At 64.9% G+C, this 23729-nt stretch overlaps 4 protein-coding genes across 6 annotated transcripts; all 4 read right to left on the bottom strand.

Annotated features, from left to right (window-relative positions):
* Window positions 1-303: 303 nt before the first annotated feature.
* KLK9 (kallikrein related peptidase 9) lies at window positions 304-5117 on the bottom strand. The gene is made up of 5 exons (XM_070063146.1): window positions 5001-5117; window positions 4758-4914; window positions 2671-2936; window positions 1159-1295; window positions 304-877 (listed from the first exon to the last, which is right to left on the bottom strand). Exons 1-5 carry the CDS (start codon window positions 5041-5043, stop codon window positions 725-727), a joined length of 756 nt encoding a protein of 251 aa, XP_069919247.1. The 5' UTR covers window positions 5044-5117; the 3' UTR covers window positions 304-724.
* Window positions 5118-8088: 2971 nt separating this feature from the next.
* KLK10 (kallikrein related peptidase 10) lies at window positions 8089-11574 on the bottom strand. Its single transcript, XM_051831037.2, has 5 exons — window positions 11470-11574; window positions 10445-10625; window positions 8920-9194; window positions 8689-8822; window positions 8089-8457 (listed from the first exon to the last, which is right to left on the bottom strand). Exons 1-5 carry the CDS (start codon window positions 11558-11560, stop codon window positions 8305-8307), a joined length of 834 nt encoding a protein of 277 aa, XP_051686997.2. The 5' UTR covers window positions 11561-11574; the 3' UTR covers window positions 8089-8304.
* A 2005-nt stretch (window positions 11575-13579) lies between these two features.
* KLK11 (kallikrein related peptidase 11) lies at window positions 13580-17392 on the bottom strand. Of its 2 annotated transcripts, none has more exons than XM_051831040.2 (6): window positions 17238-17392; window positions 15786-15860; window positions 15404-15560; window positions 14716-14981; window positions 14098-14234; window positions 13580-13951 (listed from the first exon to the last, which is right to left on the bottom strand). In XM_051831040.2, exons 2-6 carry the CDS (start codon window positions 15820-15822, stop codon window positions 13799-13801), a joined length of 750 nt encoding a protein of 249 aa, XP_051687000.1. In that variant the 5' UTR covers window positions 15823-15860; window positions 17238-17392; the 3' UTR covers window positions 13580-13798. The 2 variants fall into 2 exon arrangements, with proteins under 2 accessions (XP_051687000.1, XP_051687001.1); XM_051831041.2 differs by having other exon boundaries at window positions 15786-15825; window positions 17238-17350.
* Window positions 17393-17623: 231 nt separating this feature from the next.
* Window positions 17624-21604, bottom strand: KLK12 (kallikrein related peptidase 12). 2 transcript variants are annotated; one of them, XM_051831039.2, is made up of 6 exons: window positions 21404-21604; window positions 21184-21238; window positions 20728-20899; window positions 20065-20324; window positions 19431-19564; window positions 17624-18178 (listed from the first exon to the last, which is right to left on the bottom strand). In XM_051831039.2, the coding sequence occupies exons 2-6, from the start codon at window positions 21215-21217 to the stop codon at window positions 18023-18025; spliced, it is 756 nt and encodes a 251-aa protein (XP_051686999.2). In that variant the 5' UTR covers window positions 21218-21238; window positions 21404-21604; the 3' UTR covers window positions 17624-18022. The 2 variants fall into 2 exon arrangements, with proteins under 2 accessions (XP_051686999.2, XP_051686998.2); XM_051831038.2 differs by lacking the exon at window positions 21404-21604 and having other exon boundaries at window positions 21184-21379.
* Window positions 21605-23729: the final 2125 nt, after the last annotated feature.

The raw sequence follows: 23729 nt of genomic DNA, 5'->3' as shown, positions 1-23729 counted from the left end.
CCGAGGGCGGGTCGGGCCCGCCCGCTCTCCCCGAGAGGTGGGATGCGGGAGGGCAGGTTTGGGAGGCGCCGTGACCTGGATTCCCCTTCCCTGGGGGCGGCGGGGCCAGCCCCGGCAGAGCTCGGGAGGAGCCCGGCTGCAGCGGGGCGGATGGAGGCCTGCGGGACGAGCCGCGCGCCCCGCACCGGCCCCGAACGGCCCTGCACCGGCCCCGCACCAGCCCAGCACCGGTCCCGCACCGGCCCCGCGCCGCTCGCCGCCCGCCCTGCATCCCACAGCGCAGGCAGACGCGAGGCGCGGCTTCTTCCCGCCTTTATTGTAAAACATCCGTTGGCCCTGAAGGGATCGAGACCCTCCTCCAACCTGGTCCCGCCGGGTCCCGCCAGAAATTCAAACCCAGAACGCGGCCGGCGTAGCCGGAGCTCCCCGTGGGCGGTGCACGGGGGCGGGGCTTCTGGCCAGGGGGCGGGGCCGTGGAGGCGGAGTCCTATTGGGCAAGGTCCGAGGGGGCGGAGTCACAGGGTTGTGTTGCTCCGGGGAGGGGTTGGCGCCAGCTCGCGGTGACGTCACCGAAACAGGGCCACGTGCGTCGGAGGCGTGTCCCTGCCGCGTTCCCTGGGGGCGTGGCCACGCCGTGATTGACCTGGTGCGAGGTAGGACTGCCCCTGGGGGCGGAGTCCTGGTGCCAGGTGCGGCGGTCGCCACCGGGAGCCCTGCGGGGCGCTCAGTTGTCCTCCATGGTTTTGCGGATCCAGGCTTCGTAGTGGCACACGCTGGTGTAGACGGCGGGGCGCCGGGGTCTGGAGCAGGGCTCGGCGCCCCCAGACACCACCCCCGCCAGGGTCCCGTTGCAAACCAGGGGTCCTCCGGAGTCACCCTGTGCGCGGAGACAACGGTCAGGCCAAGTCCCCTCCCCAGCAAGGCTCCGCCCCTCACCTAGGAGGCCGGGCTCGGGTCTCCATTTCTCAGACCCCCCGGGGGTAGAAGCTCAGAGACCGCCCCCCACCCGGATCTCAGACCCCTCCTGCCTCGGGACTGAGCCCAGACTCCCATCCCCCTCCCCATATGGACCCAGGAAGTTTGGGGTCCCAACTCGCCCCTCCCCCAAAACCCAAAGCCCTGCGTCAGATGGCCTCCCCTTCCCCAAGAGGCCCTCACCTGGCAGGAGCCGCGACCCCCCTCCCACAGGCCCGCACAGATCATGCTGTCCGAGATGTGGCCTGGGTAAGCCCAGTGGCAGAGTCTGGTCTCCAAGATGCTGATGTTGGCGCACTGCAGGACCACGGGGTACCGCACTGTTGGGAGAGAGATCCACAGAGGTCAGCCGCCCTCCCGCTCTCCATACCAGCCCTGCTTCCTGAGCCAGCCCCGCGAAGAAGCCGAATGGTAGGACTCCGAGACAGGAGACGGTGACAAAGGCGCAGAAGAGAGACAGACAGGGAGGAGGAGAGGCCGGGACGCCAGAGAGAAAGAGAAGCAGAAAGAACCCAAGAGGCGAGCAGCCAGATAAGACAGAGATGTCACCCCCGCAGAGACCAAGGACGGACACTGAGGGGACCTGGGGGTGGGGTGGGGGAGCGGCACTGACTGACAGGTGGTGGCTGGCAGAGACAGGGCTGCAGAGATACTACTGGAGGAGGGTGCAAGGATACAGTGCACCCAGCAGGGATGGACATGGATACAGGCAGACGGCTGCACGCCTGTGTCACGCACAGGTGCACACTTGGGGGTCCAGGATGCGGTGGGTGACCAGACCGGAGCAAGGGGACCCTGCTGGGAGGCAGCAGCCGGTGGGGTGAATGGGCAGCAGGGGGCAGTCCCATCACTGCTCCATGTTGGGTATTTGGGGAATGGGAGTCCATGATTGCTCAATTATTTTGATTTTTTTGGAGGGGAGTGTAAATTTAGAAACCTGGCTTTTATGTAAAACCTCCCAGATTTTAGATTTCGGCAGCAAAAATTTGGACTTTTGTTTTCAAGACTCTCCAAATGCCGATAGTGATGCAGGAAGCCGAAGCCTGCTGTTGGCTTCCCTCCCAGAGATAAAGGCTCTGTTTTGACTCCTTAAGTGAGTGCATTTTCCCATGTAGATGCCTCCAAAATCACACGATGTCTTCCAGGAACTGGTGTCCAGCTATCAACAGCATCCCCCCCCCATTTTTTTTTTTTTTTTTTGTTTTTTGACAGGCAGAGTGGACAGTGAGAGAGAGAGACAGAGAGAAAGGTCTTCCTTTGCCGTTGATTTCACCCTCCAATGGCCGCCACGGCCGGCGCGCTGCGGCCGGCGCACCGTGCTGATCCGATGGCAGGAGCCAGGAGCCAGGTGCTTTTCCTGGTCTCCCATGGGGTGCAGGGCCCAAGCACCTGGGCCATCCTCCACTGCACTCCCTGGCCACAGCAGAGGGCTGGCCTGGAAGAGGGGCAACCGGGACAGAATCTGGCGCCCCGACCGGGACTAGAACCCGGTGTGCCGGCGCCGCTAGGCGGAGGATTAGCCTAGTGAGCCGCGGCGCCGGCCCCCCCCCCCATTTTTAATGATCCATAAGATAATGGCGGCTTATCTTACACTTGGTAGCATCTTCGAAATGGAGTCACAGGAGAGATAGAGAATGAGTAGGGCAGCAGAGACAGAGGGGCAGGCGTAGGGGGGTCTGAGGGACAGGGCTATACCCTTGGGGCTGGACACAGCCCCCCAGCCGGAGATGAGACACTGAGTGCCGGGGGAGACGCAGGTCTGGCTGAGGCCGAGGGGCTGCACGGCAGACCCCAGGCGAGCCCGCCTGGGCAGACGGATCAGCATGATGTCATCATTGTGGTCGTTGGCGCTGAGGTCGGCGTTGAAGCCCGGGTGGGGGAAGAAGTCGGTGACCCGGAACAGCTGCTCCGGGCCCTCCCACCGCCAGAGGTGGTGCTCCCCAAGCCGGACCCACAGGTACCTGCTGGGACAGGCCTCCGGGGTCAAGCTGGGGCGAGGGAGGGTCTTTCTGCTGACCCTCTGCCAGCCACACCCCCGCGTCTGACACTGGGTGCTGTGTGACTTGAAGCAAGGTGCACACCCTCTCTGGGTCTCTGCTCCCCGTTCTGAATACCTTAGGATCCTTATATGGAAAGCAGGACCCCCCCACCCCCAGCTGTGGGCTGAGCGGGTCGCCTCCCTCCCTGCCCCACCTGGAGCCATGCTGGTGATCTGGGTCCCCTGGAACCTGTGGGCACCTGGGCCCTGCCCCCTGCCCCCACAGGTCTGGTGGCTTCTGTGGGAGTGGCACAGTGTGTGCGTGTGTGGAGGGGGAGAGGGATGGGAAACTCCCCACACTGGGGTTCATCTGTGGCCTCAGCACCTTTCTCCCCCAAGGGCTTACCTTAAGCTCTCTCGCTGCAGCCCTGGCCTGCTTCTTCCGCTCCAGGTCCATGTCCTGGGCTGTTGGGGGCCCCTATGTCCACCCCCCAGCCCCGGGCCACTGGCCTTAGACACCAGGCTGATGACTGACGCCCAGAGCTTGGGGAGCTTAAGGTTTCATTTCCACCTCGACCCCTCTCTCTCACCCTGGCGTCCCAACTCTAGGTCTGGGCTGTAGCCCTGCCCCCCACCCCGTCTTTGTCTCTGGATTTCTCCATCCCTGAACTCTGCTCCTCTTCGGCTTTGTGGCTAAATCTCCCTATTGTTCTTCCAGCCTGAGGTGCAGACCCAAGTTACAAGAGGTCCCATGGTGGAACGATGCATGATGGGAAATTCCCACACGGCCTCCTGGGTCAGCATCCCGTGTGCTTTGCTCCTGGAGCTAAAAATGCCCTCTTCCGCTCAGCGACCTAGGAGACTCCTGCATCAGGGAGACCCCAGGGTTCTATCCGAATGCCTAGAAGGCAGGATTCTGGGCTCACCGGATCCTAACACCCGATTATCCGTGATTCTGGGAGACCCAACTTATAGGAGTTGATGAATCCCAAGATTCCAATGTTCTGTACTTCTCTGTATCAAAAATTGTCTGGGATTTCTAAATTACCTGTATGAGATCTATCTATCTGTATGAGCACTAAAATGTAAGATCTCTGTTATTATATCTCTCCCCGTTATTATGGGGATAATAAGGCTGGAATCTCATCAGTCTATAGCTCTGAGCCTTTTAGACTGTCAGCCTATAGGATTCAAATAATTTTTGGACTCAGTTTACTATTTGAGATACACAGGTACACTAGTTGGGATACTGTGACCCGAAGGTTATGGGCCGTCCTCTCTGTATTCGATGAGCCTGGAATATCAGAATGTGCTCTTCTGGGGCTGAGGTGGGCAGGACAGCTACGGAGCACGTGTGGCCAGCCCACACAGTGAGATGCCATAGTGCACCTGCTGGATGTGGAAGGCTCAGGACCAATCAGAGAGGAGGTGTCATTCACAACTACCTCAAAATGATGGCGATGGCACGTCAGGTCAATTTGTATTTGTTTCTCTCTCCCCCCCTTTTTTTTCCACTAGAAAACTTGAAGCTACACCTGGGGCTGGTGTTAGATTTCCACGGGGCGGAGCCGATGCCTGCCAAGATTCTAGAAGCCGCCGGGGTGGAGCATGGGATTTCACGGAGCCGGGATTTTAGAATCTCACGGTTCCGGATCAGTTTTGAGTCTTAGACTCGTAGATTTTAGAGCCAGATGCTTTGTCATTGCAAGGTGTCAGAATTCCTGCCTGCCTCTGCCCCTCACCGAGGAGCCCCCTCCCCAAATCCCCAGCCCCCACGCCCAACCCCGGCCCCCGGGGCACTCACGGCTTGCGGCAGTGGGCAGCTGTGAGCAGCCAGCGGTCGTGGATGAGGGTGGCCCCGCAGAAGAGGTGGGTGCGGTAAAAGAGGCCCACCTGCCAGGGCTGCGAGTTGGGGCGACACTCCTCGGCCCCTATAGTGCGGGTGTCTGCCCAGCCGTGCCCTGGGGTCAGGTGAAGGCAGAGTGGTCAGTTCCAAGCAGGCTGGGAGGGCCGGGGGCATGGGGCGGGGGCGGGAGCAGGGGCTCACCTGCCAGGAGAGAGAGCAGAGCCCAGATGTATCCCAGCCTCATGACCTCTGGGCACCCGGGTCCGTGGGCCCGCGCTGGGTGCCCCGGCTTCTTTATGGTAAGCCATGCCTGCTCCTTCCTCCTCCCCGGGACCGCCCCTGCCATTACTCAAGCCTAGACAATGTCCCCCGGGGGCGGTGACAGGGGCCTGGGGAGGTGGGAGCAGGGGGACCCCCCAGCGGGGAGGAGTCCCCGTGGGGGTGAGCTGGCTGGCTGGGCTAGAGCTTGTCTACACCGCTGGCGTGGTGCTGGGGTGTAGATAGGCTGTGGGGGCCTCCCCTGGGGCTTTCAGAGTGGGGTGTCCCCATTCAGGGTCAGGAGGACCTGAATCCAGGGTCTCATGGCCTGGGGTGGGAGGAGAAGAGGAGGAGGGGGAGGGGAAGGGACCAGCAGAAGCCCAGACAGGCACACAGAGCCTGCACACATCTGCCCTGGGGCTTGGGGCCCCTCCCACCCCCTCCCCACCAGGACAGAGGCTTCTCCCAGAACTCTGGCCCCCTGGGGATTATGGGGATTAACCTGCTCTTGTCACCACCCGCCCCTTCCTGCAGCCCCACCGCCCCAGGGATGCAGGTGCCCGACTCCTTCTTAATGCCAAATCCTGGGGAGGCTCCGGTTCTTCCCCCTCTTCTCCCCCCACCCCCACCCCGAGCAGCATCTCTCGCCCCAGCTCTCATCCTCTCTGGGTGGGCAGCGCCTGGAAGGCTGGGCCCCAGCCCTGACTCATCTCTGTGCCGCCGGCATCACCCAGTTCTGACCGGAGATGCTAATGGAATGAGTGAACGTCTTTCTCCATATCATTCTCTGCCTGGTGGACTCTTACTCATCCTTCAAGACCCAACCTGAATGCCCCCCCTTCCAGGAAGCCTGCTCTGATTTCTCCAGGTGGTGTCCCTCTTTGACCCCACCGCCCAGCACTCACAGCCCCTTCCACGTTCGGCTGCTGTGTCTCAAGCTGGATGCCCACCCTGCTTCACGGCGGTGTCGTGGCCCGGAGCACGGACCATGGACCCGGTCTCTTCCCTGTCCAGACCCCAGGGCTGGCAATGGTTAGGTGTACCTTGGGCTACACAGCGAAATCCACCAGGATTGCAGGGGGCATGAATGTGAAGACTGGGCATCTGCCCACCTCCTGCACAGCCCCTGTGCCACCTGCTAACACGCCTGGGAAGGCAGCAGAGGACGGCCCAGGTGCTTGGGTCCCTGCACCCATGTGGGAGACCCGGATGGAGTTCCAAGCTCCTGGCTTCAGCCTGGCTCAGCCCTGGCTTTTGTGGGCATTGGGGGAACAAACTAGTGACTGGGAGATCTCTCCCCCCATCTCTCTAACTCTGCCTTTCAAAGAAATAAATCTGAAAAATGCAGAGCAATTTAATAGCTACCTTTATTGGCTATTTTTTTTTCTGGTGTTAGGTAAGCGGTTCATGTGTATTATCGGCTGGAGTTCACCAGGGATGCATTTTCTCCTCTACCTGATGAGCCCCTACTTGGCTAACACGTCGCCCGGGACGCCCGGCGGGGCACCGTCTGATCAGCGGGTGTTCCCTGTCCACTCCCCGTGCGTGAGTGGCTTCCGCCTGCCAGGCGCTGTAGCAGGTGCCCGGAAGCCGCAGTGGACAAGCTGAGCCCCGGCTCTCTCGGGGTTTTGTGGGTGGGGAGGGGGCACAGGCGCCTGAGACAACTTCAGCTATGACCAGGGCTGCAGAAGCAGTGGCCTGGGGCCAGCGATTGTGGGCTGCGATGCGGGCAGCCCACGTGAGCACCGGTTTGAGTCCCAGCCGCTCCGCCTCCAATCTAGCTCCCTGCCAGTGCACCCAGGAAAGCAGTGGGAGATGGGCTGAGTGCTTGGGCCCCTGCACCCACGTGGGGGACTCAAATGGCGCCCCAGGCCCCTGGCTTTGTCCTGTCCCAGCCCTGGCCATTGCAGCCATTTGGGGAGTGAACCAGCAGATGGAAGACCTCTCTCTCCCTCTCTCCCTGCTTATCAATAAATGAATCTTTTTTTTTTTTTTAAGAAATAAACAGAGTAATGGGTCTGGTGACCACAAATGGATTTGCTTAGCAGTTGCAATCCAGGAAGGCTTCCTGGAGGAAGTGACTTTGGAGTGGAGGCCCGAATGACAAGCATGTACGACTTGCCTCTCTCCCTGACCTGAGTGGCAGCTCCTCGAGGGTAGGGCTCAGTTTGAATCATCTTTGCTTCTGAGCCTGCCTGACAAACCCAGATGATGCGCCTGATTGACATTTCCTGGGTGTGTGAACGGGGGCGGGACGGGGCGTGGTCTGCCGAAGAGGCCGTGGGCCAGACGACGTGCTCAGATCACGGACTCCAACCTTGTGTGGGCTCTGCGGTGACGGGCGTCTTGCCACAATCACCAGTGTGTCCCCGTCACCCATCGGGGAGCCAGGTGCATAACGCGTGGGTTTGAAAGGGGAGACAAAACCGATGCCCACGCTCAGGTTAGGCTACAGCGCCGGGGGCCAGGTGGAGCTGAGGCCCCAGACGCCTGTCAGCTCTGCGTGGGTGCTGTGTGGGAGCCCCCACCGCCACCGCGTCACCCCAGGACAGAACCAGTGCAGAGACAGCTCCTCCGTTTGCAGGACGGAAGCTTCCCCTGTAGGTTCCATGAGACATCTGGACAGCACCGTGGCATTGCCGTGGGGGTGGGGGTGGGGGGGTGGGCTCCCACCTCCACGCAGCCGGAGGTCCCCGGAGTCCCAGAGGCCCCACGACTCCAAGCCGGTCCAGCTCGCACCAGGACAGCAGGACCTGGTGTTGGATGGGTCTAGAAGTGGGACCTTGGCCAAGAAGGAAGTGGCCACAGGAACTTCCTGGGAGCTGGGAGGAGGGTGGGCGGGGAGCCCAGTTTTCCCATCAGCCCTGAGACGTGGAGGCGGAGGGGTGTGTGCGTGTGCTCTGCCCCTGCTGTGTGACAACAGGTGACAGCAGGTGCCGTCGCCAGCCCGCTGGGTCACGGCTCACCTGGTAACTCCCATACAGACACACGCGCGCACACACACACACACACACACACATGTTAGGCACCGTCGGGTGTGAGAGGTAGGTGTTTCATTGCCCCATCTTGGAGGCGAGAGCGCTGAGGTTGGAGAAGGCTTGTTGGGGGTCACACTGCAGGCAGCGCAGGCAGCGGCACAAAGAGGCAGGCTGGGCCCTCGCTTCCCCGCCCCGGGTTTGGGACAGACAGGGAAGGGGAGGGCAGGGGCGTCCACCGGGGCAGCAGGGTTGGGGCAGGGCTCTCCGGGTCAGCCGGAGAGGATGGTTTTCCGGATCCAGGGCAGGTACTTGCAGATCTGGGTGTAGACAGCTGGGTGCTGGGCAGAGCCGCAGGGGTACACGCCCCAGGACAGGACACCCTGCAGGGTCTCACCGCACACCAGGGGGCCGCCCGAGTCGCTCTGGCGGAGGGGGGGGAGAGGGAGGAGAGAGCCAGTGAGCGGCCCCACCCCCGACGTGGGAGCGGCCACTTCAGGGCAGGGATGGGTTTGGGGGCCGGAGTGAGGAGGAGGCTGGCACCGGGTGGGGGAGGGGGCGGGGGATGGGGAGGAGCTTAGGAGGGGCTGGGCGAGGGGACTGGGGTTGAAGGTGAGGACGAGGAGGGGTCAGGCCTGGGGAGGGGCGGGGCCCACCTGGCAGGGGTCCTGGCCCTGGTCCATTCCCGCACACACCATGTTGCTGGTGACCACGCCCGGGTAGAAGATCTCACATTCTTGGGGGCTCAGGAGCGTGACCCTGGAGCAGCTGAGACTCCTGTTGTATTTCACTGATGAGAGAACGGGCAGGTGACACACGGTCTAGCCCGGGCGCACCCCGCAGACCCAGCCCCCTCCCGCCCGAGGGCCCCCGCCCCCTGCTCTTGCCTCTGCGGGAGGCCGTGGTGCCCCAGCCGGCGACCTGGCACTGGTCCCCGGGCTCGGCGCAGCGGTAGGGCAGCCGCAGGGTCTGCACGCCGGGCCCCAGCACGGCCGCCCGCGCCAGCTTCAGCAGCATGAGGTCGTGCTCATCCGTCCGCCTGGGCAGGATGGGGCCTGAGCCCCCGCGGTATTTGGGGTGCACGACGGCGCGCGTGGTCCGCCGCAGCTGCTCGCCCTGCAGGAGCAGCAGGTGGTCGTCCCCGATTCGGGCCCACAATGGCCTGCAGGGGGCGGAGGAGAGCAAAGCCTCATGGGGGGGGAGCTGGGGAGGAAAGTGCAGTCCGCGGGGGAGGGGCCTGAGGGAGGAGGGGCTGGGGCTGGACCCCTGGGTCTGAGGGAGGAGGCGCTGGGGGCCTGGACCCCGGGTGTGAGAGAAGAGGGGCTGGGCCTGGACCCCTGGGTCTGAGGGAGGAGGGGCTGGGGCTGGACCCCTGGGTCTGAGGGAGGAGGGGCTGGGGCTGGACCCCCGGGTGTGAGAGAAGAGGGGCTGGGGGCCTGGACCCCTGGGTCTGAGGGAGGAGGGGCTGGGCCTGGACCCCTGGGTCTGAGGGAGAAGGCGCTGGGGGCCTGGACCCCGGCTGTGAGAGAAGAGGGGCTGGGCCTGGACCCCTGGGTCTGAGGGAGGAGGGGCTGGGGCTGGACCCCCCGGGTGTGAGAGAAGAGGGGCTGGGGCTGGACCCCTAGGTCTGAGGGAGGAGGGGGCTGGGGCTGGACCCCTGGGTGTGAGAGAAGAGGGGCTGGGGCTGGACCCCTGGGTCTGAGGGAGGAGGGGCTGGGGCTGGACCCCCGGGTCTGAGGGAAAAGGCGTGTGTGAGAACCCGGGTGTGAGAGAAGAGGGGCTGGGGGCCTGGACCCCGGGTGTGAGAGAAGAGGGGCTGGGGCTGGACCCCTGGGTCTGAGGGAGGAGGGGCTGGGGGCCTGGACCCCTGGGTCTGAGGGAGGAGGGGCTGGGGGCCTGGACCCCTGGGTCTGAGAGAGGAGGTGCTGGGGCTGGACCCCTGGTCTGAGGGAGGAGGGGCTGGGCCTGGACCCCTAGGTCTGAGGGAGGAGGGGCTGGGGCTGGACCCCTGGGTCTGAGAGAGGAGGCGCTGGGGCTGGACCCCTGGACTCAGGGAAGAGAAATGGGGTGTTTTTCTCCTGGATTCTCAGGGAGTGGGGCTGGGGTCCCGACTCCTGGGTAGGCCTGCCCCTTCCTTTCTCTACAAGGACAGCTAGTCCTTCCTTCCCCAGTGGGGACTCGCGAGGTGAACCTTTTAGTTGCCAATTCCGGAAACCCAAGGAGAAACCCCTGGCCCCCAGAGAAGGGCCGCAGCGCCGCCTGGCGGCCGCGGCGCAATACCTACTCCCCCCCACCCCCCCACCCCGCGCGCACAGAGGAAGCCCTCCCCAGGCCGATCCCACCTCCAGGCCGGGGCTGCCCATTGCCTTGGCCCCGCCCGCCCCTCCAGGCCGCTCCCCCGGCTGCCCCTACGTCTTGTCGCCGCAGTGCGCGGCCGTGAGCACCCAGCTGTGGTCCACCAGGACGCCGGCGCAGTGGAACGCGAGCCCGTGGAAGAGGGACACCTGCCAGGGCTGCGAGCGGCGCGGGCAGCGGGCGCCCGAGGCCGCGCGGTCCGAGCCCGTGTCGTTCCCCGGGAGCAGCGCCTGCGCGGCTGGGGAGAGAGGGGGCCGCGGGTCAGAGCAGGCCCGGCCTGGGCGAGGCTGGGCGCGGGCCGGGACTTACTGCGGGGGTCGCGGCCAGAGCACGAGGGAGGGCGGGTCCCGGGGGTCGCGTGTGTTTGCCGAATGGGAGGAAAAGCAGGGGCGTGAAAGTGCAAGGCGCGGGGCCGCGGCGGAGGCAGGGGCCGGAGCAGGGCGGGTGCGCAGGGGCGAGGGCCGGACGCCGCGCCCGCCCGGGGGACCCGAGTCCCGCCGCAGCCGGGCGGGGCCGTGAGGGCGCGGAGCTGGAGCGCGCGGGGCGGGGATAGAACGCGGCGGAGTGACAGGGGGCGGGGATAGAACGCGGCGGAGTGACAGGGGGCGGGGATAGAACTCAGCGGAGTGACAGGGGGCGGGGATAGAATGCAGTGGAGTGACAGGGGGGCGGGGATAGAACGCAGCGGAGTGGCAAGGGGGGCGGGAATAGAACGCGGCGGAGTGACGGGGCGGGGATAGAACGGAGGGGTGCGAATAAGGGGTGGGAATAAGACAACGTGATAGGGCCAGAGGCAAGACGGAGAAAAAGGGGTACAGCTAAGAGGGGGCGCGTGCAGCTCCGGGCGCGGTAGGGCGAGGGGAGCAGGGTCCCAGGCGGTACAGAGAGGCAGGGGTCTGCGTGGGGCGGGGCGCTCTGGGGCCCAGCTTCCGTGCGGGTACGCCCCTGCTCCCGGACGCTGCTCGCACGCTGCAGACCCAAGGCGGGGTGTGGGGGTGGGAGCGGGGAGCGGGGTTGGTGACGCCACTCGCTGCCCCTCTCTCCGGTCCCGGTGCCTCCCGCCGGCCCGGCTCCAGCCTCACCCCAAAATTGCGCCATCAGTAGCGGCAGCAGCAGCTTTCCCAAGGCCCGGGCGCCGGAGGCGGCGGAGAGGTGCAGGTGACAGGATCTCATGGCTGGGACCTGTGCTGGGGGCCGGTGGTGGGTTAAATCAGAGACCCTCCCCCCCACCGCCAACCATGCCGGTCTGCCCAGCCCGGGACCCGAGAGCCCGCTGGGACCGGTTTAACTTGCAGTCAACAACCGCAAGGGCGGGCGCTTCGTGCTGGAGGCCGCGATGGGTGCGATTACCCTAATGAGGTCCCTGGAGGCTTCCTCCCGTGCGCCCCACGTCGAGAGCAGCGGCCCCCAGGCCCAGCCCCGCCGGCTGCCGGCGCGGCTTTCACCTTCTTCTGCAGGTGCCCTGGTGGTCGGCCCGAGGCTCGGGAGCCAAGCCTCTTTTAGCACCTCACCCCCCCCGGGGGGGCTGCTCGCAGGTGAGGAGCCCGAGGCCCAAGGCACGGGGGTCCCCACCCGTCCTCTCGCGACCCGCTCCAGCCAGAGTGGGGGGCAACCCGCCTCACCTGAGAGTCGCGGATGGAAAGGAAGGAGGGGACCCTGAAGCGCCTCTGCCCTGCCTCTCGGGCCGCCAGAGTCCTCTGCCCGGGGACCCCTGGCCAGACTTCCTTTTTAACCCCCAAGTTCCCGGAAGCTCCCCCACCCTGCCCCCGAGGGCTCCCCTCCCTCCTTTTCCCTCTCTCTAATTAAACCGAGGGTGGGGCTGGCGCTCGACCTGGGCCCCAGATTCCTGCCCTGGGAGGGGCCCTGGAATACAGACTTCTTTCTCCGAGTGCCTCAAACACCCGGTTGGGGAACCTTCGCAGGTGTGTGTGTGGGAGAGGGCACGGTGGCCCCAGGGAGCCCAGCGGTGGGCGGTTGTGACAGCGTTGGAGACAGGAAATACGCACGCAGGGAAGTACATTCCTAGGGTGCCGTGGGAAGAGTGAACAACTGGGAGGGAGGGGGGAGAGGAGTTAGGGAAGGGGCTTAGAGACGCGGGAGACTGGGACAAACCGAGCCTTAAAGGGCTGGAGAGGGGGAGAGGCGGAGTTATGGGGGCAGCGTGAGCTCAGTGGCTTGGCTGCCCCACCGCCGGCCGCAGGAGCGGTGGGCGCCCCGTGTGTCCCAGGGACTGGCCCATACGCGTGTGCTGTGTGTGTCTGGGGGGAGGCTGTGGCTTCATGTCTCGCCCAGCCCCCTCCAGCTGTGTGCTTGTCTCCAGGTGAGACACAGGCCCTGGGAGGCTAGGGCTGCCAAGGGGCCGCGGCGTCACCTCCGTGGCCAACTCCCGAGTTCCCGGTGAGGTCACCCAGCCAAGTCTGCCTGACCACCGGAGGCCACCTCTCTGCAAGGCGCGCAGAAGACAGAAGAGACCCCGAGTTCTGGGCTGCCCGTGGAGCGACTTCCACCATGAAAACTGAACCAGCGGCACAGGCTGTCCCTTGATGCTTTCTGGAAGCATCCGTGGGTGGTGTCGGGCACAGCAGCTGCCAGCCCTGTGTGGCTACCAAGCCCTTGACACATGGCAATTGTAGTTAATGTAATTTGAATTTAAACGGCCACTTCAGCCTTCATCAAGGCAGTGCCAAGAGGTCACGTGGGCGCTTGGTGCGGTGATGAAGCCGCCACTTGGGACGTCCTCATCCTATCCTGGCTCAAGCTGGCTGCTCTGCTTCTGCTCCAGTTTCCTGCTAGTGTGCACCTGGCGGGCTCAGACACTTGGGTCCCTGCTACTCACAAGGGAGATCCAGACTGAGTTACGGGCTCCTGGCTCCTGTCTGCTCCTTCCTCAGCTGTTTTGGGCATTTGTGGGGGGAGTGAACCGGCAGGTGGAAGGAGATCTCTCTCCATCTGTCTCTCTGCCTTTCAAGTAAAATGAAAATGAATAAATGGGAGCGTTTAAAAATATTTCTAAAAAAGAGGTCACACGGCTTCAGATCTGTGCTCTCCCACCTACTGCCTGTGTGCCCATTTCTGTGAGCCTCAGTTTTCTCAGCTGTTAAATGGGCGTAATGACGACGCTTCATGAGGATCAGCTCAGCCGATACAGTTAAAAATCCCTCGGACCAGGCACGCAGTAAGCACCCGGTGGGCTTGTCTGTTGAGCAGGTCTTTATTGACATCGTGGCGGATGCAAGAACCTGCCTCCAACAGTCACAGGGGAGTCCAGGCCAGGGTTTGAGCTCATTTCCCGCTGATTCCAGGAACTGAACGATGACGAAGCGGCTTCTAAGTCAAGGACGGCTCTAGGGGTCCCGGCTTAGCACTTCTCGTGGGGAGAATGAACGCAGGTCAGACGCTCAAGCCGAGGCCCTAATTGTTCTCCATGGTCTCCTGGATCCAGTCCACGTATCTGCAGACTTTTGTGTAGACGCCTGGCTTTCTGGTGACGGCACAGGGGTCCTGGCCCCAGGAGATAATGCCTTGAAGAGACCCGTTGCATACCAGGGGGCCCCCTGAGTCGCCCTGGGCAGGAGGAGAGGGAGAACCATTCAGAGACCAGCGGAGAGGGGAGCGGAGGCTCAGACCGGCTCGGCGACGAGGTTGGGGTTGCGGTGGGACCTGGGTGGGGACGGGGCTCAGGGGGAGGGGCCCAGGCCCCGCCCTCTGACCTGGCAGGAGTCCTTGCCGCCTTCCTCTACGCTGGCACACAGCATGGTGTCGGTGATGTTGCCTGGGTAGGCGCTCTCGCATTCACTGTGCTCGATGATGGAGATGTTGGCGCATCGCAAGGTGTGGGGCAGGCGCACTGTGGAGGCGCAGGAGGCAGAGTGGGCAGGGGGCCCCCCGCCACAGCCCCCGCCTTGGGGGACCCCCTTCCTGCCCCGGCCCTGCCTGCAGCCCACCTATTCCACTGCTCATCTGCAGAGCTACTGAAATAAAACCTTGGTGCCCGCTGCTCTGTAGCTATGATCTCCCACTGAGCAGGGTAGGAGGGTGGGGCTCTGCCCACGTTATAGGGGGAGGGAACCAGGGGCAGGAAGGGCTGGCCACTTGCCCAAGTTCCCACGGCTCCATTGATGGGTCTGATTCTGAGACCCACACTCTGGTCTCCACCCTCCCAGGCCCCCAGACTTCTCGCTCTGCCTGTCAGCGAATCCCACTTCTGACACCCCGGGGACCTCCCCCGGCCCCACCCCGAAGCCCACCCTGGAAGACTCCTCTGGCCTCCCTGGCCTCCCACGGCCGTGACTGCCCCTCCCCGCCTCGGCCCCCACTGCAGCCCCTACACTGGGGGCTGGACGTGGTGCCCCAGCCGGAAATGAGGCAGCGGGTGCCAGCTGTGACGCAGTGTCTGGAGAGGGTGAGGGGCCGCACGGCGCGGGTGACGAAGGCCGGGCTGGCCATCTTCACCAGCATGATGTCGTCGCGGTGGTCCTTGTTGGGGAGGCTGTTGTTGAAGCCGGGGTGCGGGAAGGACTCCGTGGCCGTCCGGGTCTGCTCACAGCCATCCGGGCGCTGCAGGTTGTGCTCGCCCAGGTGCACCAGGTAGCGGCTGAGGTGGGAGAGGCGGCGGTCAGTGGGGGAAAGAGAGGGGGAGACGTGGGCAGGGGCGGGGAGGGAGAGAGCTCCCCTCCAGCCTCACCGCGGCTCCCACTGAAGCCTCTTCCAACCCCATCCCGGTTCCAATGGCAGCTGTCTCTCTCTCTGCTGTCCCAACCCACCCCTACCCTGTCCCTGCACAATTCTCCCTGTCCCAAGACCCTCTCTATCCAGCTGCCCAGCCCCGCCCAGCCCCACCCCCCCATTCCTGTCCCCAGACCCTCTCCACCCAGCTCTCAGCCCCGCCCCCACTTCCTGTCCCCAGACCTGCTCCATCCAGCTCTCAGCCCTGCCCCTGCCCAGCCCCACCCCCCCAATTCCTGTCCTCAGACCCTCTCGTCCAGCTGCCCAGCCCCGCCCCGCCCCCGCACCCACGGCTTGTGGCAGTGGGCGGCGGTCAGGAGCCATCTGGGGGCGATGAGGGTTGCCCCACAGAGCAGCCGCGTCTTCTGGAACAGGGCCGCCTGCCAGGGCTGGGAATGCGGGGGGCACTCGTAGCCCTTGATGATCCGGGTCTCTGCCACTGCGTGCCCTGCAGGGGTGGGGGCAAAAGAGGGGGCTCAGCCCTGACACGGGGGGGCGGGTAGGGGGCTGGGCGGGGCCCTGGCTTGGTGGCCACAGCCAAGCGCTCTCTGTGGGTGGGCAGACGCTGCCCAGGGCTCCTCCAGCACCCCCTGCCCTTGCTAGCTCCCCCTCACCGCCTCTCCCCTAGGACCCCCCCCCCCGCGCCAGGAGGGCGGGCCAGCCCCCACTGTACCTGTCACCAGAGCCAGGGTGATGAGTGGCAGAATCATGGCCTGGGGGGGGGGGGAAGGGCAGGCTGCAGGTTCCCCTGGGAACAGGAGGGAGGCAGGGGCCAAGTCACTTCTCCGATCTCCTCCCACCCCTGGGGAGACCAGCTTTGTGGACCTCCCCCTGGTTCTCCAAGACCCCAACCCCAGACTCTTAAATTTTCAGCATTGAGAGGAGACGGTGGCCTTGGCCGGGGCCTCATCACAGATAGAAGCTTCCAGAACGCTGGGGAGGGACTTTGTGGGGGCAAGCCCTGGGGCTCCTGGGCACGTTTTTAGGGAACCTCTTCCCCCTGGCCCACCTGAGCCCTGGCGTGGCTCTGGCAGGTGGGCCGGCCCCCTGTGCTGGGTTCCTGGTCCCACCAGCAGGGTGGGACGTGGTCTTGGAGGTCTGCCTGAGGCTGGGTTGTTGGTGGTGGGGCACAGCCTGGATCAGCTCTTTCCACCACACCCCCAACCTTGCCAAACCCCTGTCTCTTTGAAGAACAGCTGGGCGTGGCTAAGCAAAGGCAGGACCAGTGCCCTCAGCCGGCCCGGCTGGCAGGGGTGGGGGCGGAACCTGGACTCCGTGACCGAAGCTGGGGTCAACAGTGGTCAGGGCTGGGGGCGGCGGGAGGTGGGAGCAGCAGAGAACCCCCCACCCCAGCAGAGGACAGAGCCGAGGCGGGACTGGCACCCTAGGGACCACAGATGCCTGGAAGGGGCAGGGGTCTCTCTGTCCCTCCCGGACTCACAGGCTCTGGGCTGGTGGCGGCTGCAGCCAGGCTGGGTCGCAGAGCCAAGCAGGCAGGCAGGGGGTGGCCCTGGGCGGGCGCAGGCTGACTGGCCTCCAAGCCCTGCCTTCTTGCCCTGGGGTCGGGGTACGGGGGGCGGGGGGCCCTGGGCAGCCAGGCCTGGGCCTCCTCTGTCGCCTCTCTCTCTACGCCTCTGGTGGTCAGTGGGCAGCCCGCCCTCTGGGTCTGTGTGGTGGTCCCGGTTCTCCTTCTGGGTCCAGTCCCCCCATCCCCCTCTGTTCTCCGTCTCTCTGCAAGCCCCCTGCCCCAGCCCCTGGCATGTTTGTGTCTCCCTGACTCTCTGGATCCCGGCCCCTCCATCTCTGTCTCTCCTCCTGGCCCTGCCCCGCCCTCCCTTCAGCCCCCAGCCCAGGTGGCCCCAGCCCCTCCCTTCCCGGGAGTGGGGCTGGGAGGGGGCCGGGACCCCACGGAGGGAGAAGAGGCAGGGCCCAGGCGAAGGGGGGAGAGGCAGGTCGGGGCCTGCGGGAGCCCAGGCCCGGGAGAGGGAACTGAACCCTCAGCTTGCGGCCCGGGGGCCCAGACCCCTCGTGGCCTCGATTCCCTGCCGTCCCCCGCCTCCTGCCCTCGGCCCGCCGCCCCCTCCCCGCATCCCGGGACAGGTCTGAGAGCAGCCGCAGCACTTACTCGGCGCTGTGTGGCCCCGGCCTCTGAGCCGCCGCAGGTCCCGCCCGTGCAAGCCCGTCTCTCCCCTGGCGGATGCGGATGTGGAGCGAGGCGGGCTGGGCCGAGGCTCTGACGGCGCGGCAGCCGGCCCTGGCCTCAAACCCGGGCTCTGCCTCTTCCTCGCAGGATGACGTGGGACGAGGGACTCCGCCCCAGGAGGCTCAGTTTCTTTCTGTGCAGCCCTGCCCCGGGGTGGGGGGCGGGGGGCGGCAGGTGTGGGAGCAGCCGCGCCCGCCCCGGCGTTCGGGCTCCCTCTGCCTCCACTTCCCCTTCCCTCCCTCGCTGGGAGACTGAACCCCGGGGGTGGAGACGCGACCACAGGAAAATGAGGCTGGGCCCTCTTTGTTTTTAAAGATTTATTTATTTGAGAGGCAGTGAGAGACAGAGAGGGCTTCCATCCGCTGGTTCACTCCCCAGATGGCTGCAACAGCCAGGGCTGGGCCAGGCCGAAGCCAGGAGCCAGGAGCTTCTTCCAGGTCTCCCACAAGGGTGCAGGGGCCCAAGAACTTGGGCCATCTTCTACTGCTTTCCCAGGTCACAGCAGGGAGCAGATGTGGAGCAGCCGGGACTCGAACCGGCGCCCATGGCATCCTTATTCCAGATGGCTGCACATTCTGCCGGCCCCGGGCATGGATCTTGGAGGGGCCAGCTGGGCTTGGCGTTCCAGGATGAAGACCCCCAGTTCAACAAGAGTGGGGGGGCCGGGGTGGGCTCTGGGCGCCCCCCCCCCCGAAGCCGAGGGGGTCTCAGTTGCTCCTCATGACCGTCCGGATCCAGTCCACGTATCTGCAGACCTTCGTGTACACACCCGGGACGCCTCTCTGCCCACAAGGCCCCACGGAGCCCCAGGACACCAGGCCCTGGAGGACGCCCCCGCACACCAGAGGGCCCCCCGAGTCACCCTGGAAGACATAAGAGGGCGCTGGTGGAGCGGGAAATCGCCTTCCCGTCTCCTCCCCTCGCCTGGGCCTGCAGGACGGTGCCCCACAGCCTGGCCATCGGCCTCCAAAGTAGCACAGCCGGGCGCCAGGAGACATCGGCCATGGCGGCCCCACAGGTCCCTGTCCCTAGACACACATCCCAGAGCAGGTGGGTGGGACCCCGGCAGGGTAGGAAGTTCTCTGACAACGACTGGGGCTCTGGCCAATGAGTGAAGAGAGTACCATCTTCAATGACCAATCCCAGGCAAGAAAGGTGGGACTTCATGGAACCTACCGGGTTCTCCCAAGGGCAATGGCTAGGGCTCTGGCCAATGAGTGAAGAATACTGTCTACAATGACCAATCCCAAGGAAGGAGGGTGGGACTTCTTAAGGCACATGGGATCTCTCAGGGAAAGTGGATAGGGCTCTGACCAATGAGTGAAGAGATTACTATTTGCAATGGCCAATCCCGGGGTTGGGGGGGCGGGACTTCACGAAGGTAGAGGGTTCTTGGGGACAATGGTGAGGTCCCTGCAGGACAGGGCAGAGCGGCCTCTTTGGCGACCCGAGAGGGCTAGGACAGGGCATCAGAGGATCTGAGCTCCCATCCTGGCCAGCTCCTGTTGTCCTCGCCGTCCCTGACCCCAGTCTGCGCCTCTCGCCCCAGCCTGCCCACTGCCATGCCCACTGTCACCTGCCCACCGCCCTGCCCACCGTCCCCTGCCCACCGCCGTGCCCGCCATCCCCTGCCCACCGTCCTCCGCCCACCGCCCTGCCCGCCGTCCCCTGCCCACCGCCGTGCCCACTGTCCCTGCCCACCGCCTGCCTGCCGTCCCCTGCCCGCCGCCATGCCCACTGTGCCTGACCCCGGTCTGCGCCTCTCCCCCAACCCCCTGCCCACCGCCATGCCCGCCGTCCCTGACCCCGGTCTGCACCTCTCCCCCATTCCCCTGCCCACCGCCGTGCCCACTGTCCCTGCCCACCGCCTGCCTGCCGTCCCCTGCCCACCGCCCTGCCCTTTGTCCCCTGCCCACCGCCATGCCCACTGTGCCTGACCCCGGTCTGCGCCTCTCCCCCAGCCCCCTGCCCACCTCCATGCCCGCCGTCCCCTGCCCACCGCCTGCCCACCGTCCCCGCCCGCTGCCTGCCCGCCGTCCCTGCCCGCCGTCCCCGCCCGCTCACCTGCCCACCGCCGTGCCTGCTGTCCCCTGCCCAGCGTCCCTGCCCGCTCACCTGGCAGGCGTCCTTCCCCGCGACGCCGCCGGCGCACACCATGTTGTCCGTGATCCTCCCCGGGAACACGGCCCGGCAGGCGGCGTCCGACACGGTGGAGAGGTTGAGGCACTGGAGCCGGTCCGGGAATGGGCCTGGAGGGGAGACAGGCGCTGCAGAAGCCCCCGAAGCTGCCCTCTTCCAGGCCACCTCCCGCCTCCCGGGGCCCCTCCGTCCGAGCTGGCACCCCGCCCTTTCACACCCCCCACCTCCGCTGCAATCCTAAAACCTCAGGGTTTCACCTTTCTATGATCCCTTGACCTTTGACCTCTGACTTCCAGTGTCCTCACTCGACATCCTCCTTGTCTCTCCAACCTCAGATACAACGAATATGCACCTGACCTCCTTCAATCGGACACCGTGACCTTTGACCTTCGACCCTGTGACTCCAGCTGGCCCTGGGTCTTCTCTGTCTGCTGACCTCATGTCCCCGTCACTGGCCCCACCCCCAAGCTGTCTTTGGACCCCATTTTCCACCCATTTTTTGAAGAAACCTGCTATGCCTCTTGCTCCGGTCTGATGACCCCAACCTCATCCTGACCTCTGCCCGCACCCATGACCTCTGACCTCTGACCCCGGCCCCTGGCCCCCTTACTCCACGGCTGGTTGGTGGTGCCCCAGCCCGAGATGTGGCAGTCTGTGCCGGCAGTCACACAGGCACTGGGCAGGGGCAGGGGCTGGACGCTGCGGGTCTGACGGACGGGCGTGCCCAGCCGTAGGAGCCGGAGGTCGTGCTCATGGTTCTGCGGGGCTCCCCGGTACCCCGGGTGGGTCACGGAGAAGCCGCTGCGCCGGATCTGCTCTGTCCAGTCCAGCCGGCTGAGGCTGTGTTCCCCCAGGCGCACCCAGTACCTGCTGGGGTCGCGGGAGCGGCTGGCTCAGGGCAGGGCCCCCGGAGCACCCTCCCTCCCAGTCTGTCTTCCTGCACCTGCCACCTCTGATCCTCCCGCCCAGAGCAGGGGTTGCCAGTGCCGCTGACCACACAGTGCGTGGATAATGAGTGTCCCTCCCTGTCCCCACGTTCCTCTAAATCCCTTTCCCCCCCCAAAAAAAATCCCAGCGGCTCAGATCTGGGAAGTCGGACCCCTCGTGGGCACAGGGGGCCAGTGAGGCTCAGAGAGACAATTTGTGAGGTCACACAGATTGCCTGGCCTGGGGCTGTGGAGGAGAGGGGACAGGGGGGAATGGGAGTGGGGAGAGGACACCCCCAGCCCTCCTCCCCCTGTGGCCTCAGAGCCTCCCCCGAGCCGGGGCTTACCTGCCGCGGCAGTGCGCAGCCGTGAGGACCCACCTCCGGTCGATGAGGACGCCCCCACAGCGCAGGTGTGTGCCCTCAAACAGCCCCACCTGCCATGGCTGCGAGTGCGGAACACACTCCACGCCGTTCACGATCTTCTCCGTGTCTGCTTGGCTGAGACGCGGGGCCAGGGCTGTGGGCCGGAGACAGAGCTTGTGGGGTTGCAGAGGGGAAGCGGGGGGAGGGGAGAGAGCAAGAAGTGGGGGGGGGGAGGCGGGAGAGGAAGAGGGGATGCAACAGCCCACAAAACACAGACGGAGATTCCTAGCGGTCAGACCAAGACACGGGGTGGGCGGAGAGACAGAGGGGGCATGGAGGAAGCCCCTCCCCTCTCAGCTGGGGGCAGAGGGCCAGAGCTGATGGGGGAGGGAGGGACGGGGCCCCAGCCCTGCCCTGTCCCTGCCCCAGACCACTCACCAAGCACACACAGGAGCAGGACGCTGGCACGCATGGTGTGGGCCCCCTCGGAGGTCTGGGGAAAGACAGGGCCTCAGCACTGCCCTTCGTGGCTGCCTGGCCTCTCTAGTTCCTCTCAAGGCCCCGGCCGCCGGCAGGTGGGGGGCCCTGGCCCAGCGTCCTCTCTGCCCAGGCCCTGTGTGCCACCCCCTTGTTTGCCGTCCGTCCACCCCCGCCTCACCTGGGCTCCTCGTCCACTGCCCGATCCTCTAGGTGTTACCGGTTCAGCCTGTCTCCGTGCCAGGTGCGAGGCCACCTACCTGCCTGCCCTTTCATCTGCCGGCCACCCTGGCACTCAGCTCTCCCACTGTCCACCTGCGTCCCCAGCACCTGTCATACCGCCCCGCCTGTCTGTCCCCTGCCTTCTGCCTGCCTGCCCCAGGCCCGGGGGCTGGCACAGCTTTTAACTCTCCGTGCACCAGCCCATCCAGGTTCCGGGTGGAGGGTAGGGGACGAGGAAGACAGGGCGGGGCTGGCTCTAATCCCCTAGGACTGGGCTCAGCTAATGAGACTTAATTGAGTACCCGCAGCTCAATGGGGGGTGGGGGAGGAAGACCCAGGCACACCCCCGTCCCCTCCTCTCCTTCCCCGGGACTGGTGGGTGACTCAAGGGGCACTGGGGACCTGGGTTCTAATCCTGACTCCAGTGACAAAGGCTCTGGGAGGGTGGGGCTGCCGCAGACACCTGGGGTTTGGGAGGGGCGGGAGAGGCTGTTGACAGCTGGGACAGTGGACATGAGGGGCGGGGATAGCAAGGGGGGAGGGAGCCCCCGGCCCCTGCAGAAAGAAGAGGAGTGGAAGCAACAGGTGGTGAGAGGAGACTGGGTTCCGAGGAGATCGGATTCCGATTCTGCCCTGCCTCAGTTTCCACGTCTTCGAGGCTCTCCATGCCCTGGGCAGCTCCTGTGTCCAGGCGACTGAGTTCCCTCTGGATAGCAGCCTCGTAATGAGGCCGAGCAGAAAGGCTTTGACACTGCAATGTGCAAGCTCTGGGGGCTCCCTGGAGGAGGAGGCCCGGGGTGGGGTCAGAACTCAGGCTAAGAGTCAGTCCTGACCCCCTGTTGGGCCTTACTCCAGCTGCCAAAAGCAAGGGTTGGCTTTATCCAGAAACTACACAGCGGCAGACTGTGGTCCCAAGAGGGTTACCACCCCTGCTCCCTGCGGCCCTGGGCGACCACGCGTCCTCCTGTTCCTGCTCTGTGCCTGACCTGAGTGTTTTCTACAGATGAAACTGTGCTCCGTGTGTCCATTGTGCCCACTGGGTTGTCAGCGTACACCCAGGCTGCACCCCTCGGCGCCTCCAGGGGCCCAGGCACTCGGGCAGTCGTCCGCTGCTGTCCCAGGTGCATTCGCAGGGAGCTGGATGGGAAGTGGAGCAGCCGGGGCTCGAACCAGAACTCCGCTATGGGGTGTGGGTGTCGGTGAGGCGGGAGGTGGCCTGGCCCGCTGGGAGTGCACGTTCTGTCGTTAGCCAAACACAAGGACACGTCCAGGAGTGGAAGACGCAATTCAAAGATCCATTCATTTTTTGGAATTCATGCAAACAAGGGGGTCTTTGAATGTTCATGAAAATACTATACATAGTCTTTTTTTTTTTTTGCACCAAAATAATGTTACCTTTTAGTCCTTATAAACTGTGGGAAGCACCCTCGTGGCTTTTGGAATCAGACAGTTCTGGGGTTGAAACCTCCGGAGGCCGCTGGGCCACTCTCTCCCTGGCCTCGGTTTGTGCATCTGAGAAACGGGGACAAGTGGGGGTGGGGCTAAAGACCTGCACGCCGCTTCCTCCCTGGGACATCAAGAAGGCAAAGATGGATGAGCATGCGAAGTGGCTGGGTGCACACACCACCAGGGTGGCCCTCAGCGGCTTATTTATGCAGAAAGAAGGGATTTGTGGCCGGCGCTGTGGGGCAGCAGGTGAAGCCACCGCCTGCAACGTCATCATCCCCTGTGGGCGCCGGTTCCAGTCTCGGCTGCTCCACTTCCGGTCCAGCTCCCGGCTGATGGCCTGGGAGAGCAGCAGAGGATGGCCCAGGCGCTTGGGCCCCTGCACCCATGCGGGAGACCCAGATGGAGCTCCTGGCTTCAGCCTGGCCCAGCCCTGGCTTTTGTGGCCATTTGGGGAACAAAGCAGTGAATAGAAGACCCCCCTCCACCTCCTTTCGTTCCTTCTCTGCGTGTGCTGCCCACCCCGGCGGTCACCCCTGCCCGCCTCTCAGCCTCTCGGTCCCACTGGGCACGGCCGACGCTCTCCTTCCCGCCCCAGCGCCTTCCTCTGCCGGCTTCCCCACGCCCTGCGGTTTTGACTTCTTCCTCCTTCCCAGCTCCCTGGGGTGAATAAGCTGTTTTCCCTGCACTGCCGCCTTTATAAACAAAGGCTTTGCCAGGGCCCCGGCTCAGCCTCGTCCTGTCTGCGCCACAGGTTCTCCCAGGCGATGGCACACAGCCGTGGTCAGGTGCAGGACGGCACCCGAGCCTGTGCGCCCCACAGCCCCAGAGCCCCTGAC

Source organism: Oryctolagus cuniculus, chromosome 18 (genome assembly GCF_964237555.1).
Source record: "Oryctolagus cuniculus chromosome 18, mOryCun1.1, whole genome shotgun sequence".
In the NCBI taxonomy this organism is placed as follows: domain Eukaryota; kingdom Metazoa; phylum Chordata; class Mammalia; order Lagomorpha; family Leporidae; genus Oryctolagus; species Oryctolagus cuniculus.
This window is presented reverse-complemented; position numbering and strand designations above follow the sequence as displayed.

Excerpts from the sequence above, each read along its gene's own strand:
- KLK9 (XM_070063146.1), bottom strand. The coding sequence starts at position 5,043 with ATGAGGCTGGGATACATCTGGGCTCTGCTCTCTCTCCTGGCAG. Across the intron at positions 4,915-5,000 it reads TCTGCTCTCTCTCCTGGCAG|GGCACGGCTGGGCAGACACC; the intron begins GTGAGCCCCTGC and ends ACCTGACCCCAG. Across the intron at positions 878-1,158 it reads GGGGTCGCGGCTCCTGCCAG|GGTGACTCCGGAGGACCCCT; the intron begins GTGAGGGCCTCT and ends CTCCGCGCACAG.
- KLK10 (XM_051831037.2), bottom strand. The coding sequence starts at position 11,560 with ATGAGATCCTGTCACCTGCACCTCTCCGCCGCCTCCGGCGCCCGGGCC. Across the intron at positions 10,626-11,469 it reads ACTGATGGCGCAATTTTGGG|CCGCGCAGGCGCTGCTCCCG; the intron begins GTGAGGCTGGAG and ends CTCTCTCCCCAG. Across the intron at positions 9,195-10,444 it reads GCGCACTGCGGCGACAAGAC|GCCATTGTGGGCCCGAATCG; the intron begins GTAGGGGCAGCC and ends CGCCCCCTGCAG.
- KLK11 (XM_051831040.2), bottom strand. The coding sequence starts at position 15,822 with ATGATTCTGCCACTCATCACCCTGGCTCTGGTGACAG. Across the intron at positions 14,235-14,715 it reads CACCACGTCCAGCCCCCAGT|TGCGCCTGCCCCACACCTTG; the intron begins GTAGGGGCTGCA and ends GCGCCTCCACAG. Across the intron at positions 13,952-14,097 it reads GCGGCAAGGACTCCTGCCAG|GGCGACTCAGGGGGCCCCCT; the intron begins GTCAGAGGGCGG and ends CCTCCTGCCCAG.
- KLK12 (XM_051831039.2), bottom strand. The coding sequence starts at position 21,217 with ATGCGTGCCAGCGTCCTGCTCCTGTGTGTGCTTG. Across the intron at positions 20,900-21,183 it reads CCTGCTCCTGTGTGTGCTTG|CCCTGGCCCCGCGTCTCAGC; the intron begins GTGAGTGGTCTG and ends TCCGGCCCACAG. Across the intron at positions 18,179-19,430 it reads CGGGGAAGGACGCCTGCCAG|GGTGACTCGGGGGGCCCTCT; the intron begins GTGAGCGGGCAG and ends TATGTCTTCCAG.